General features: G+C 49.4%; 1 protein-coding gene across 3 annotated transcripts in view; it reads left to right on the top strand.

The window, feature by feature from the left end:
• Positions 1–13,525, top strand: part of PLB1 (phospholipase B1) — a 132,466-nt gene that overhangs the window by 44,055 nt on the left and 74,886 nt on the right. For all 3 annotated transcript variants that reach the window (XM_025261323.2, XM_044926117.1, XM_044926118.1), the window contains 5 exons: positions 6,817–6,879; positions 7,619–7,698; positions 8,627–8,702; positions 9,645–9,749; positions 10,806–10,862. In XM_025261323.2, the coding sequence (XP_025117108.1) occupies positions 6,817–6,879; positions 7,619–7,698; positions 8,627–8,702; positions 9,645–9,749; positions 10,806–10,862 (381 nt within the window). The remainder of the gene's footprint in view (positions 1–6,816; positions 6,880–7,618; positions 7,699–8,626; positions 8,703–9,644; positions 9,750–10,805; positions 10,863–13,525) is intronic.

The following is a 13,525-nucleotide window of genomic DNA, read 5'->3' as shown; positions in this document are numbered from 1 at the left end:
TTTATAAATACAGTGATTATATTTCATTGTATTCAATTATAGTGTAATTATATTTCGAATTGTAGATTGAAGTATATTAATGGGTCAAAAATCAGTTTAAAAGATTATAACCAAAAATTATAAAAAATAGAATAGAATCAACTATAAAATACTAGAGTTTATTGCATGTAGAGTTTATTGGCTTGTGATTATTTTTGTTTCATTTATATATAGATATGTATGTACTGGGTTGTGATGTGAAATATACCTCACACCATGGGTCATGATCAAGGCAGTTTTAAGAGAAGTGCCTTGAGTAGATTCTTAAACAGAGAATTGCTGGTCATCAGATACATCACTTGAAATCTTTAAGGACTACCTAATTGCCCTCCAAAGGAGCCAAACCCATTTATAGTCTAATATCTTGGGACCAATGCCAGCATGTAAGGGGGTTTTCCATACCAATAAGCAGTTCTCAGATACCAGCGGGATGTCCTACAATTCAACTCAATTCTAACACAATCTACCTAGAGATAGCATCAGATCCCACAGGCTAAGGGCCCAGCCCCCCACCCCACATTTCAGATGCCAGTTCCAAGTCCAGGTCGTCATCTGAGCTTCTGCCTAGCTGGCTATAGATTGGAGATTCCAGCAAGCCTCTCCTTGAGTTCAGTTAGTTTTCTTGAGTGGCTCTCAGAACCCAGGGAAACATTTTACTTATTGGGTTATTGGTTTATTATAAAAGGACATAACTCAGGATCAGCCAGATGGAAGAGATACACTGGGGCAAGCCAGGACCCTCCATGCCCTCTCCAGCTGGGCCACTCTCCCAGCACATCCAGGTGGTCACCAACTGGGAAGCTCACTGAACCTATCCTTTTGGGCTTTTATGGAGGCTTCATTATATAATATGATGATTGACTAAGTCATTGACCAATGGCAGTTGATTCAACTTTCAGCCCCAGGTAGGGGGTTGGGTGGGGGAGGAAACTTAAGTTCCAACTCTCTAGCCACAGGGTTGATTCTCCTGGCAACCAGCCCCTGTCCTTAGATGTAGTCCAAAAATCACCTCATTAGCATAGCAAAACACACTTTTATGCTCTCATCACTTAGGAAATTCCAATGGTTTATAAACTCTGTGCCATAAAAAGGGACAAAGACCAAATATATACTCTGTATTATAAATCACAATATCACGTATTCTCACCAATGTCTGAGCGCACCCATTCTCTACAACCTTCCCAACACTGTTACCAACCTAATGATTCTTTTTTGTCAATACGTGAAATTCCCTCAAGATCTAGTCGTGTTGATACATATGGATTAAGTTTGTTCACACTTAGAACCTCACACTTGTAATTGGCTGTAAACGTATGACAAAAGTAATCATGCCTCACCTCTGATTTCTAAATGGCTACACACCAGTGACTTAATCTCTGTAAAATGAGCTCACTGTAGCAATGTTTACTAGCATTCACTTCAATTCCCACTTCCTTGCATTTTTTCTTCTATCTTGATTTTTGTTTTGCACAAAGACCACCAAGGCTTTTGAGTGTAGAATAAATCCCACCTCCACTGCCATTGCCCCCCAAAGGACCTTGTGGCTCATAGGCCTGGCTCTCAGCCTCCTTGGCCTGGGTTGGCTGCTTCCTCCCTTCATTCCTCCAGTCTTGCTTCTGCAGCACAGACCCACCCCTCACATCCTAGTCTTCCTGGTGGTGCCTCTGGCCACAGCTAACCCAGAACCACCATCTAAGAAGCTCTTACCCAGCAGTTTGCATCCCCAGTGGCCTCTCCATGAGGGGTCATTCTGTAGTCTCAGGAGTTGCAGGAGGTACTCTGAGACTGTGGGCTCCGACTTCCACCTGACCTCAAAGCAGTTCTACCTTTACTGGCAACATACATACATCAGGTTCCCTGAAATAGTTCATATGAAATAAAGGTATTTTACTGTTAAGGAGAAATTGTACACATATGTTCCTATCCTACTTAGGAACTGGAATTTTCCTCCTATAAGAGGCCTTGGGGCTCTTTCATGGGGAATAGACAAGGGCCTGGGTCCACATTTGCTCTTTAGGGGGTTCTTAAGACCAGAGTTGTAAGAGGAAGACGATGAGGAGTCATTCATTAGACACTGACAGTGCTGCCTCAGGCCTGCTGTGGTGGGTCCAGCTATTTAGAGGTAGGTGCTTCAGAGGCCGCTGGTGACCTGGCTCATAGCCGTGACACAGGGATGATTTTAGGGTCTGGACTCGTACTTACTGCTCTCCAGTTAAAGTCTAAATGTAGGGAGTAAGAAAAAAAATCAGAATAAGAGAGAGGAGAAAGGAAAAAGATGAAGACTGACACTGCAAGAATTTGTTCCTGAATCCAGTTTGTTTGCTCCATGCACAGCGGGCCATGGGACACCAAGGTTTGCAGAGAGAAAGGATTTATTCAGCAGGCAGCCAAGCGAGGAGGTGGGAGAACAATTCTCACATCTACCTCGGGACATTTATGGGATAAAGAGACAGGGTGATCTGAGGAATGGGGAGTGTGGGAGAAAGGTGACTGGAGAGAAGAAAAAGGTGAGGGAATTGTAGTTCTGCACAGGTGCAACCAAGCTGTTAATACCTGCTTATTCATGGGACACGTGTTCAGAAAAAGTCTGTGTCAGCCTGTTCTGAAGGTGGAATTCGGGGTCTTCTGATATCAAAAAGTCACCAATGGAACACTCAACACATGCGCATTTGGAGGTCTCAACCATTATTCAGCTGGAGCTCGAACCAGTGAACAGCTGACTCCAAATTCCTGAAAAACAACTTGGGCAAACATCTCATTGTTTAAGCTCCATCATGCTTGGAGGACATACAAGTTATTGTAAAAACAATTAAAGCGAGCTTGATCAGTGAAAGCAGATTACAGCTCATTATTTATTAAGCAAGTTGCAGTTTAATGTGTCTAATGGATAACAACCCTTGGTTTCAAAAATACACTCACTTATTCTTTAGAAATGGATGTCAACATTTTGGAGGGCACACACTGGCAGTATGACTCAGGAAATCTAAAAGTGTTCGTGCCTTTTGGCTGAATAATCTTACTTCTCAGAATGAATCCCAGGGAAATAATTTGTTAGAAAAAGTTGTCTGGTTGCAGGCACATGTTTGATAATAGAGCATTCTTCTGATTCTAGGGGCAAAAGATATCAGTGGAAACATGCAAGTTCATTTGAAGAAACAGGGCTTCCCAAGTGGCACTACTGGTAAAGAACCCTCCTGCCAATGCAGGAGACATAAGAGATGTGGGCTTCAATCCCTGGGTCAGGAAGATTCCCTGGAGATCTTCATGGCAATCCACTCCAGTATTCTTGCTGGAGAATCCCATAGACAGAGGAGCCTAATGGGCTACAGTCCCTAGGATTGCAAGGAGTTGGACACAACTGAAATGACTTAGCACACATGCATTTGAAGAAATAAACTTTTCCTGATTTCAACTTATAGAGGTTTATCATATGTGACATCATAGGCAAGGGACATTTTATAGGAGTATCCTGTCTTCCACTAAAGAACAGGGACAGTTGGTGCCCCAGGGGCAACCATTCAGCACTTGGAAAGCCTAGGTGGGCCCCAGCTCACTCTGCAGCAGTGAATAGGCACCTTGACCAAGAATTTTCTAAAGCAGGGTTTGCAGTCCAAGGAGAACCATGCAGGGACTCCCCAAGGGAAGAGGGATGCCCTGAGTATGGTCCAGAGGGGAAGTGAGGCCCTTTCTCGACAGACTTCCCATGCCTCTTTAGAAGGGAAAGTGTGATGCTGAAAGTCATGCTCAGGGAGAGAAAAAAAATGAGACAGAAGGCTTTATTGCTGGTTATGGCAGCAGCTGACTATGGCTCAGATCATGAACTCCTTATTGCCAAATTCAGACTTAAATTGAAGAAAGTAGGGAAAACCACTAGACCATTCAGGTATGACCTAAATCATATCCCTTATGATTATACAGTGGAAGTGAGAAATAGATTTAAGGGCCTAGATCTGATAGAGTGCCTGATGAACTATGGAATGAGGTTCGTGACATTGTACAGGAGACAGGGAGCAAGACGATCCCCATGGAAAAGAAATGCAAAAAAGCAAAATGGCAGTCTGGGGAGGCCTTACAAATAGCTGTGAAAAGAAGAGAATCGAAAAGCAAAGGAGAAAAGGAAAGATATAAGCATCTGAATGCAGTGTTCCAAAGAATAGCAAGAAGAGATAAGAAAGCCTTCTTCAGCAATCAATGCAAAGAAATAGAGGAAAACAACAGAATGGGAAAGACTAGAGATTGTTTCAAGAAAATTAGAGATACCAAGGGAGCATTTCATGCAAAGATGAGCTCGATAAAGGACAGAAATGGTATGGACCTAACAGAAGCAGAAGATATTAAGAAGAGATGGCAAGAATACACAAAAGAACTGTACAAAAAAGATCGTCACAACCCAGATTAATCACGATGGTGTGATCACTGACCTAGAGCCAGACATCCTGGAATGTGAAGTCAAGTGGGCCTTAGGAAGCATCACTATGAACAAAGCTAGTGGAGGTGATGGAATTCCAGTTGAGCTATTTCAAATCCTGAAAGATGATGCTGTGAAAGTGCTGCACTCAATATGCCAGCAAATTTGGAAAACTCAGCAGTGGCCACAGGACTGGAAGGTCAGTTTTCATTCCAATACCAAAGGCAATGCCAAAGAATGCTCAAACTACCACACAATTGCACTCATCTCACACGCTAGTAAAGTAATGCTCAAACTTCTCCAAGCCAGACTTCAGCAATATGTGAACCGTGAACTTCCTGATGTTCAAGCTGGTTTTAGAAAAGGCAGGGGAACCAGAGATCAAATTGCCAACATCCGCTGGATCATTGAAAAAGCAAGAGCGTTCCAGAAAAACATCTATTTCTGCTTTATTGACTATGCCAAAGCCTTTGACTGTGTGGATCACAATAAACTGTGGAAAATTCTGAAAGACATGGGAATACCAGACCACCTGATCTGCCTCTTGAGAAATCTGTATGCAGGTCAGGAAGCAACAGTTAGAACTGGACATGGAACAACAGACTGGTTCCAAATAGGAAAAGGAGTATGTCAAGGCTGTATATTGTCACCCTGCTTATTTAACTTATATGCAGAGTACCTCATGAGAAACGCTGGGCTGGAAGAAGCACAAGCTGGAATCAAGATTGCCGGGAGATATATCAATAACCTCAGATATGCAGATGACACTACCCTTATGGCAGAAAGTGAAGAGGAACTAAAAAGCCTCTTGATGAAAGTGAAAGAGGAGAGTGAAAAAGTTGGCTTAAAGCTCAACATTCAGAAAACGAAGATCATGGCATCCAGTCCCATCACTTCATGGCAAATAGATGGGGAAACAGTGGAAACAGTGTCAGACTTTATTTTTGGCGGCTCCAAAATCACTGCAGATGGTGACTGCAGCCATGAAATTAAAAGACGCTTACTCCTTGGAAGGAAAGTTATGACCAACCTAGATAGCATATTCAAAAGCAGAGACATTGCTTTGCCAACAAAGGTTTGTCTAGTCAAGGCTATGGTTTTTCCTGTGGTCATGTATGGATGTGAGAGTTGGACTGTGAAGAAGGCTGAGTGCTGAAGAATTGATGCTTTTGAACTGTGGTGTTGGAGAAGACTCTTGAGAGTCCCTTGGACTGCAAGGAGATCCAACCAGTCCATTCTGAAGGAGATCAGCCCTGGGATTTCTTTGGAAGGAATGATGCTAAAGTTGAAACTCCAGTACTTTGGCCACCTCATGCGAAGAGTTGACTCATTGGAAAAGACTCTGATGCTGGGAGGGATTGGGGGCAGGAGGAGAAGGGGATGACAGAGGATGAGATGGCTGGATGGCATCACTGACTCGATGGACGTGAGTCTGGGTGAACTCCGGGAGTTGGTGATGGACAGGGAGGCCTGGCGTGCTGCGATTCATGGGGTTGCAAAGAGTCAGACACGACTGAGCGACTAAACTGAACTAAACTGAACTGATGGCAGCAGCATGGGTGGGACTGGCTAGCAGGGGATAGCCTTGCACTGAGGCAGAGACACAGGATGGGGGAGACTGCCCTCCACGCAGTCCCAGCCTGAGTGATTGACAGCCGTCTCCAGAGTCAGTGCCTGCAAGGTATGCTTTGTCTTCCTCTGAGCCACGTTGCCTCAGGGGACATCAGGTTTGCCGGCAGCTGAGAAGATTGTCTTGTTGAAAAGTTTACTTTTGTTTTGTTTTTACACCAAAAACATAAACCATGGCTGTTTTTTTTTGAAGTGCTCTTATTTGCTTATTTTCATTACACAAGAGGAACTGGGTGGGCAGGAGGTGTCTTTAAATAGTCAGTGACAGGAGTCCTTTTCTTGGGGTGGACGTGGTAGGGGGAGGTCTGCTAAGAGTGCCATGGAGAAGTTTGGAGGACCTTCCGTGTCCTTAAATCCAAACGTAATTATGTCCCGCTCTGGACCTGATTTTCTTCAGGTCAAAGTGATTCCATCAGCCTTTGGGAGTAAGTCTGGTCTCCTGTCCCAAATGTCAGCTTTCTAATTGCCTTGATTTGGGCTTGCTCTTCCGTGACATGACACTTTTTTCCTGGTGGTGAGTGATGTGTCGGGGAAGTCAGAGAATGGACCAAAAAAAAAAAAAAAACTAGGAAGCTCTGGGAACTCTACACCTGTCTGTGGGAGACTGGGATCTAGACAGGGCCTTTGTCACTATCAGGCCCATCGAGGTGGGTGGGGGTGGTTGGGGAAAGCAAGAGACAGACCGGTGTGAGCCTGGGCATCTCGTCCCACCCACATTTAGCACATTTCTCCTTCCATAGCAAAGGCATGTGACAAGCAGCATGGACCAGCTGACCAGGACGCTGGACTACTTGCACCACGAGGTGAGGCTCCCCCAGCTCTGTGGGCCCAGGCACCCAGAACACCATCACAGGTGCCTGCAGCAGCCAAGAGAAGCTGCCCTTCTGCGGGTTGGTGGGGTTCAGGTTTCCTTTAAATGGCCTCCACTGGGAGGGGAAACAGACTCCCAAGAAGAAGTCCTAGACCCCAGAGAAAGGGAAGGCATTGGAGGAGCCAGACTTCTTGCCCTTTTGATGAAAAACGGATCAGATATAGAACTGTTTACTCTTGCAAAGGATATTCCTGAGGGACCTCTGAAGAGTAGGAAGGATATAGGCCAGTTCTCCCCTGGGTTCTTGGTGACCTGCTATTTCCTGAGGACTGGTTCTGACTGCGTCTAGGGGGATGATGGCCTGGAGGGACCTTGAGAACCCTCAGAGCTCCACTAAGTGACCAGTGAGAGCACTGCATATCTTGGAAACCCCAGGGGAGCTCTGGGAGAAGAGAGGCTACAGTCCTATTATCACCAGGTCTTGCTGCCCTGTCCATACTGTGGTGGGGAGGCGCCCTGCCCACCATGGGGGATGATGGCACAGTGGCAGGGCTAAAAGCTTTGAACCAACCCCAACCAACCATCTCCCAAAGGGCCTACCTGTTTAACAAAGAGAAGCCCAATGTGCTCAACTGGACCCCAAACTAAGCTCAAACCAAGGGTTCCAGAAAGGCCATGGAGCCGTGACCCTGACTCTGCAAATGTTCATCTTTTCCCTTGTATCCCCCTAGGTCCCCAAAGCATTTGTGAACCTGGTCGATCTCTCTGAGGCTCTGAGGGGCTCACACTGGCATCAGAAGACTCTGCTTAGGTAAAAAGGGAAGTGGAAGGGGACCAGCATTTGCGGCTTGGTGCCACGTGCCAGGCACTGTGTGAGGCACTTCACGTGCATTAACTGACCCAAGGGATGGAGTTGGAGAGAGGCTAGGGGACAAGTGTGTGATCACACAGCTGGTGGGGGCAGATTTGGGCTGCAGGAGGGGCCTGAGTTAAGCAATGAAATAGTCACTCTGGTTGACGTGGTGCCAGGTGCCCTACTCCCACCAGAATGACTTGAGAGTTTACAAAACAGCTTGGGCAAAACATCCAGAAGCCAAGACATGTTACTTCAGGACATTGGAGAGACAATTTAGCCTAAGTGGATTTTATTTTCACACAACTTGATCCCTATATATTTCTGAGATGTTTCAGAGAATTTAAACTTTCTGAACCTAAATCTTGAGATTTCTGGCCTTGTACCCAGAAAAGATCTCCTTCGTGATGTCCTTGGTGATGGATAGTACTGCAGTCCATGGAGTCGCAAAGAGTCGGACATGACTGAGCGGCTGAACTGAACTGAACCCAGAAAAGAAGTTCACGTGGATAAAGTCAGGACAGGGATGGCTGGAGGTGGTGGTGATGGAAAGGAGAGGAAAGGGGCATTTGAAGAGCAAGAAGGGAGAGGGTCTCAGAGTAGGTGAAGGAAGGAGAGGAGGTGGGCCTCTAGGGGAGGGAGGGAGGCGGTGCATCAGGAGATGTCTCCATAATGTACTCTTTTTCTCCCCAGTGTGTTCCTCCCATCCCCCCTTTCTTCTTTCCTTACTTCCTTCTTTTTCCTGGACCCTCTGAGACCCCCAACTCATCCCTTCCCTGCTCCCTAAGCGTCTCCCAGTCCCCGCATCCCCATCTTTCCCCAGGGGGCCGCCTGGACGGTCCCAGCACTGCATCCACACTCACTTCTGGTTTGTTTTAACCTGCAGTCCCACGGCCCAGCCCTGCAGGTGCTCAGGGGAGACCTCACGGCTGAGCAGTGTTGTGACCCAGTGGACTTACCAGGTGAGCCCACTCTGGGACACTGGCTGCTGGCTCACAGGGGAGGGTGGTCATGAAAACAGAGATGTAGGAACAATGAGGGTGCCAGCTTGCTGAGGTGGGACCCCACCTGCTGAAGTCGGGACTGAGAGTCAGAAACTGAAGGCAGCAACTCCTGTTGGGTCACTTCCGGGTGGTGACGTGATTTTCCTGGATGTAAAGTGGGGACTACAGTACTGGTTGCTGGGGGGAGAGTAGATGGAAGTGCGAGGGTGGTGGTGGTGCCTACGGTTGAAGATGCTGAAGAACTTTGGAGATCACTCCGAGATCGTTTGGTCATCATTACCGCTTATACAGTGGCTGCTGAGCTAGTTTGCCCAGATCAGGCTTGTGCCCCAGACTATAGTCAGGGACAATAGCCCCTGAAGATGTGTATCTAGCTTACAGCAGAGACCCCATGACAGTGTGGGTGGCTCAGCAGAAGCCTTCATCCCCACCAGCAAACGGCACAAAGCACAGCTCCCACTGATACACGTTACCATGATGATTTTTAATCTAAGAAGAAAATTATATCTGTGAAGCTGTATGGCACTTAACTCACTCAGGAAGGGACAGTTTCTGACGGGGTCATAGCCTATCCCTCTACAGAACTCGCCCTTAAAGAGAGCGTGGGGGCCCTAGCTATGTGCTGGCAGCTGTGTACTTCTTGAGCTCTGGGAGAATACATTTCAGGTCTAACTCTGCTGTTACCTGATGCTACCACTTCAGAGGAGAATGAAAACCCAATTTAGTCAATCATAAAGCCCCAAAATATGAGATGAGAGGAGCTTCCAAACAGCATACAAATCAGACCAGCATGGGTGGGTCATTCTGACCGGGGCAGGGGTGAGGGACTTGCTGGGAGCTCCCTGCTGGGAGGATGGGAGGCTGGGGCAGGCTGAGCCTTGATGGTACTCCTTTCTTCAGGAAACTTGGGAACATCTCCTGGCCTCCAGCAAGTACAACGAGCAGGAGTCCTTCGCAGTCGTCTTCCAGCCTTTCTTCTACGAGAGAGCCCTGCCGCCACCCTCAGTGAGTGAGGCCCGGCCCACACCCTCTCCTGCCCCCGCCCTCTCCTCCACAGGAGACCCAGCCCAGGACGTGCAGTCTCAGGGGAAATGCTGCAGTTTTCTCTTATACTCTGGGGCCCATTTCCCCGTGGGGCTGGCTAACCCTGTGAGGTGGGTTCCGAGAGTCAGAACAGCCTGGAGATAAAGAGCATGGATTTCACACAGACAGCTTCCAGCTCTGGAATGGGCTTCCTGTGTGACCGTGGGCAAGTTGTCTGAACTCTCTTTGCTTTGATTCCTCACCTGGGATGTTAGGGCCATTGTTAGTAGTCCCTCCTTTAGGGTGGTTGTCAGGGGTGAGTAAACAGGTGTGAGGAACTTAGAACAGCGCCTGGTGTGTGGAAGCCCTCCATATCTCTCAGCCACGGTGACTACTCAGGGTGGAATTTCCAGGCACCACGCCACACTCCTCTCTCTGCAGGCTCCTCCACACCCATCCTTACAAAGGAGGATGATTCTAGTTGCTTCCTCACCCAGGTCACTGGACCCATGCCTCTCACCCCAGGAGGCCTGCAACCACAAGCGCTGTGGTGGGTCCAGGCTGCTCTGCAAGGTCTCTGATGCATCCGGGGCTTTAGCACCGTGCATCTGGGGCCGTTCTCCGCTAGGCTCTAGGTTTCTGTTTCCTGGAGTCACTGTGTCCCTCCAGGACTTCTGTCATGTTTAAATAGTGGTTTAGAAAGAGGAGGAGGAGGAATATTAGTTCCCATCCCTCTCCTACTCAGACCACACCTGAATCACTTCCGTGCCACCTGCTCCTTCTGCTCTTTAGTTCAGTGTGTACAACCCCACGATGACAAGTAGCAGCCAGGCGTGTAACCCGCCTCTCCAGGCCCTCACCTCCCAGCCCTGACCCCAGACAGCAGTCCTCGAAGTTCCCACCATTCTTAATGGGGAAGCATGAAGGATCGAGGCTCATCAGGGGTCCCCCATCTCTGCCGGGAGAGCTTTGAGAGTGTGTGGCAGGGCTATCCCATCCCTCGGGGCACACAAGGCTCTTCCTCTGGTTCTCTTTCAGGGGGAGCGGCCATTCCAGGATCCCACCACTCTCGGCTTGACTCTCTGGAACAGCATGGTGAGTGGCTGGGGGTCCTGGCGCTGCACTGATAACCTGGGGTTTGTTCTGTGGAAGGAGGGGCAGGACTCTGCCACTGCGCCCAGCCTGCCCACTCGCTGCTGGAGGGGCTGCAGGAACCACAAGGACTCCAGGATGATGGTGATTCTGGGCCACCAGGGGTCCCTCCCACACCTAGTGATGGCCCAACTGGGACCCCTGGGAGCTTCCCCTCCTCTTCCCAGAAGCTGGGCCGTAGCCCTGACAGTGAGCAGGGCTCCCTGGAAAGCCTCAGTTCTGCTCTTCCTGGAGGCAGGGACACCTCCCTGGAGTCTGTATGGGAGACTTCACTGGGAGTCAGGCACTAGGGGTCAGGCTGAGGTAGCGAGTGGGTCCGGGTTTCCCTCACTTCACACTTAAGGGCTGTCATGTGGGGCCCAGGTCCCAGGGTGGTGCCTGGGGTGAGCGCAGACTTGAGAGTGACGAAGACCTGGGCTCGAAGCTCTCACGGGCGTGCGAACCTAGGGTCTCAGCTCCCTTTCTGCAAAAGGGCTGAGCCGACACGTGGTGAGCGTGTGGCTCCCTCCCTCCCAGCCCACGGTGAGTACTCACCACAGTGACCCTTCCTCCTATGACTGGGACAGGCTTTCCCCAGACTCTGAAGTTTCCCCCAGGGCTGTCTGGGATTCGTCAATGGATGGAATGCTCTGTCAAGACTCTGAGCCTCTCCAGGACACCAGACAGAGACCTGATTTTGCCATTTACTTTTTTCCCCATCCAAGCTGTCTTATTTTTAGAATTCCCAAGACAGAAACTTGGTTTTCTTCTTCCTTGAATTAGAAAAATTTTTTTCTCCTCCTCGACTGGGGTGCTGTGCTGAGTCCATGAGCAGCTGCAGTTGGGTGTGTGGTAGCCGATGAGGCAGGGAGGGGCAGGGCTGACCCAGGCAGCCCGGGTCCATGGAGTCACACCAGCCTTCAGAAGAAGCATTTGATTTCTTTGGATGAGGACCCTTTTTAGTGGGCCTGACCCCTGGGTGAGATATTCCCCCGGAAAACCACTTTGCTGCTGATCTCCTGTGAAGGGCCAAGCAAAGTGACTGGTCCTGCACAGGCTGCCCTCCCCCACCCTCTCCCTGGGGGAGGAGAGCTGATGCTTTAAGCTCAGCCAAACCTCTCTCCTCCCCAGGAGCCCAGAGGGGAACAGAAGGTCTCGCATTCAAGACCAGGGACTGGGACCTAGTTGGTGTCCCGGGGCTTTGAGGTGGAGATGGCTTTCCTAGGTGGGCAGTTACCTGCCCAGCCCAAACAGTAACCATTTCCCAGCGAGAGGCCTCAGGCTTCCTGGAGCTGTCACTAGGAGAGAAGTGTATCCCCAGGAAGGTCTGTGCCCTGCTTCCTCTGGGGGGAAATGACAGGCTATCCCACCATCTCACTCCCAGAGCAAGCACAGCTGCCAGAACACACAGACAGCGCCTGCAGGCCTGGGGTAATTTATGAGAAATCAGGGCGGTAACAGGTCTCAGGAAAGGGCACCGGCTAACGAGCCAGAAAACCTAGGTTCAGGTCCAGCTGTGCTTTTGGTTGTTTCTTGAGGTGCATCACGTGGTCTTTCTGGGCCCCATTTTCTCTCCTGGCCAGCCTCAGAAGGCCTTGGAAAATACAGGAGCATTCTCCCTTGGGTTCTCCCCTGTGTCCTCCCAGGGACATGGGGAGACCATGAGCCTCCCTTCCTCTACCTCTGTGCATCTCTGCTGTGTTGGACCCCACCGAGACCACAGAGTTGTCAAAGCCAGTTATGTCCATCATGGCCAGATTTGCAGACCCACAGAGGCCCAAGAGAGGGCCACCCTCTTGTTTGGGGAGCAGAGAGGCACCAGCAGAATTGCTATGACCACAGAGGCCTGGTTTCTATCGCTTCTCTCCTTGGCCTTGCCCCAGGACACAACAGTGGGGCTGGCTGAGCCAACCACGCGGTGTCTGCTCCCCTGGCTGAGCTCAGGATGGGTGTGAGCTCTGAGAGTTGGTAAAGGAATACCCCACACACCTAGCACCATCCCAGCTGAATGAACCACTCAGATGGAAGTTGAGCTCCCGACACAAAGCAGAGGAGGATTTGTGTTTGGGATGTAATTCATTCCCAGGCCCTTCCTGCCTCCCCAGTAAATTCTGATAATTCTTCTACAACAGTAGTGTTGACGAGACCCACCTGTGGGGGCTCAGTTGCCAGGTCCAGTGGCCACGGGCCCCCACCTTAGCCAAGCCCTGTGCTAGTGTTAGAATCTCAGGGCAGAGCAAGAAGGCTGGGGAATGGCTCCCAGTGGAGTGGGACTTTCAAGAGCATGTCTGAGGTCATCCCCCTGTGCCTCCCACACTCCAGTTCATTGTGGGGGCAGGGAAGCCAACGCACAGGAGACGCAAGCAATGAAAGTACTGGAGGGAGACCAAGAGCAGAGACCAGCATCAGTGTCCCTGGAGTGCGTGCGTGTGTGTGCAGCGTGGGGCGGTGGGTGGAGGGACACACGAGTGTCCTTTTCATGGAGCAAGTCATTTTCCATCCTGAGGATGGAGGGCCAGAGCAGGTGTAAAGGGAATTAATGGCAGCAGGAAGGATGTAGTTGATGGATAAAGAGACATTTCAGTTCAGTTCAGTTCAGTTCAGTGGCTCAGTCGTGTCCGACTCTT

The sequence above is a fragment of the Bubalus bubalis genome, chromosome 12 (assembly GCF_019923935.1).
Source record: "Bubalus bubalis isolate 160015118507 breed Murrah chromosome 12, NDDB_SH_1, whole genome shotgun sequence".
In the NCBI taxonomy this organism is placed as follows: Eukaryota; Metazoa; Chordata; class Mammalia; order Artiodactyla; family Bovidae; genus Bubalus; species Bubalus bubalis.
This window is presented reverse-complemented; position numbering and strand designations above follow the sequence as displayed.